This window comes from Bison bison, unplaced genomic scaffold (genome assembly GCF_000754665.1).
Source record: "Bison bison bison isolate TAMUID 2011002044 unplaced genomic scaffold, Bison_UMD1.0 scf7180017851711, whole genome shotgun sequence".
NCBI classification, from domain to species: domain Eukaryota; kingdom Metazoa; phylum Chordata; class Mammalia; order Artiodactyla; family Bovidae; genus Bison; species Bison bison.
The window spans coordinates 183510-184719 of NW_011482284.1; the positions used below are offsets into that span (position 1 = coordinate 183510).

Genomic DNA, 1210 nt, shown 5'->3' on the forward strand with positions numbered 1-1210 from the left:
GGAGCCTGTGCTTAAAGCGGCCTTGTCGCCGGGAGCCGCAGCCTCGGTGGGCGCAGCGGGGCGGCGCCTGTAGTCCACGCCCACACTGGGACCTCTACGGCCGCGCCCGGACCGCCCCGGTCCCCTCGGGTTTCCGCACCAACGGCCGTAAGCAGCAGTGACAGCCTGTTCCTCCCTGAAGCCCTGCCACCAGCCCGCTTTGGTCCCTCAACCCCAAACTCAAAAGAAGCCACATCCCAGGCTACTTCATGTTCCTTTATTCGCGTTCAGTTTCTGCCCGGGTCGTGGGAAGGGGAGCCAAGGTGGAAGTGACAGGCCAGCACTGGGCTCCACACTTGCTGCCCTGCTGCTTCCAGCGTGCCCCCCAGGAGCCACTTCTGGCAGTCAGATAGATCTGCGAGTTGGGGAAGCCGGGACAGAGGAACCAGGGTGCAGACCGCACCCTTTCTACGAAAACGTAAATCCTCGACAAGTTGGCGGGGAGGTCAGATCCAAGATACCAGGGGGGCTGATTCCGGTGTGACCCAAAGGGGTGCCCTGTCTGGCACCCTTGGGGCAGCCTGCCCCTCCCGCACTTTAGACTGCAGTGCCCTTGGTCTTTTTCTTCGCCTCCTGATTCTCCGGATAGTCCCAGGGATCAGTGCGTATCCTCTCCAAGCTGAGCATGGGCTCCTCCGTGCTAGGATCTCCGTTTTTCTGTCGCTCTGCTAGAATCATGGCCCGGAGGAGCGGCGGGTAGGGGACGGGGCGCGGCGTCTCCTCTGGCGCCGGGGTGAAAGAGGTGAAGGCCGCCTCCTCGTGTTTGGGCACCAGCCGCCAGTCGTGGTGCATGACCTGCTCGATCTCCCGGGCCTCACTCTCCGTCTTTCCTGGGGAGAGGAGACCGGGGGCCCTCGCTCAGACGTTGCCGGAACAACCTGTTGCGGGCAGCCTCCCCACCGAGTCTCCGACACCTTACCTTTGAAGGTTAGGATGCCCCAAGCCTTCCCATGGTCCAGGTTCTGTAAAGCAAGTGGGGGAGGAGGTCAGCTCGGAAAGCGCTCGCCCAGGGGTCGGGCGACAGGAGACCCCCTCCCACTCGGTGGCGCGCAGGGGAGGCGCCGGAGCCCCGCGGAGCCGGGAGCGGCGCGGAACTCCCGATGCGCGCACCTGCGCCGTGTAGTCCGGCCGGACACGCGTGAGGCGCCAGTAGCATGGCTAGTCGTGCTGC

General features: G+C 64.8%; 2 protein-coding genes across 2 annotated transcripts in view; both read right to left on the minus strand.

Annotated features, from left to right (window-relative positions):
- The window catches only part of NME3 (NME/NM23 nucleoside diphosphate kinase 3), a 1433-nt gene extending 1198 nt beyond the window's left edge, over positions 1-235 (minus strand). Inside the window, exon 1 of the mRNA XM_010851337.1 lies at positions 140-235. Coding sequence (XP_010849639.1) covers positions 140-235 — 96 coding nt within the window. The remainder of the gene's footprint in view (positions 1-139) is intronic.
- A 5-nt stretch (positions 236-240) lies between these two features.
- MRPS34 (mitochondrial ribosomal protein S34) overlaps positions 241-1210 on the minus strand; it is a gene marked incomplete at its 5' end in the record, with an annotated part of 1315 nt that continues 345 nt past the window's right edge. The window contains 3 exons of the mRNA XM_010851351.1: positions 241-869; positions 959-1001; positions 1150-1199. Coding sequence (XP_010849653.1) covers positions 577-869; positions 959-1001; positions 1150-1199 — 386 coding nt within the window. The remainder of the gene's footprint in view (positions 870-958; positions 1002-1149; positions 1200-1210) is intronic.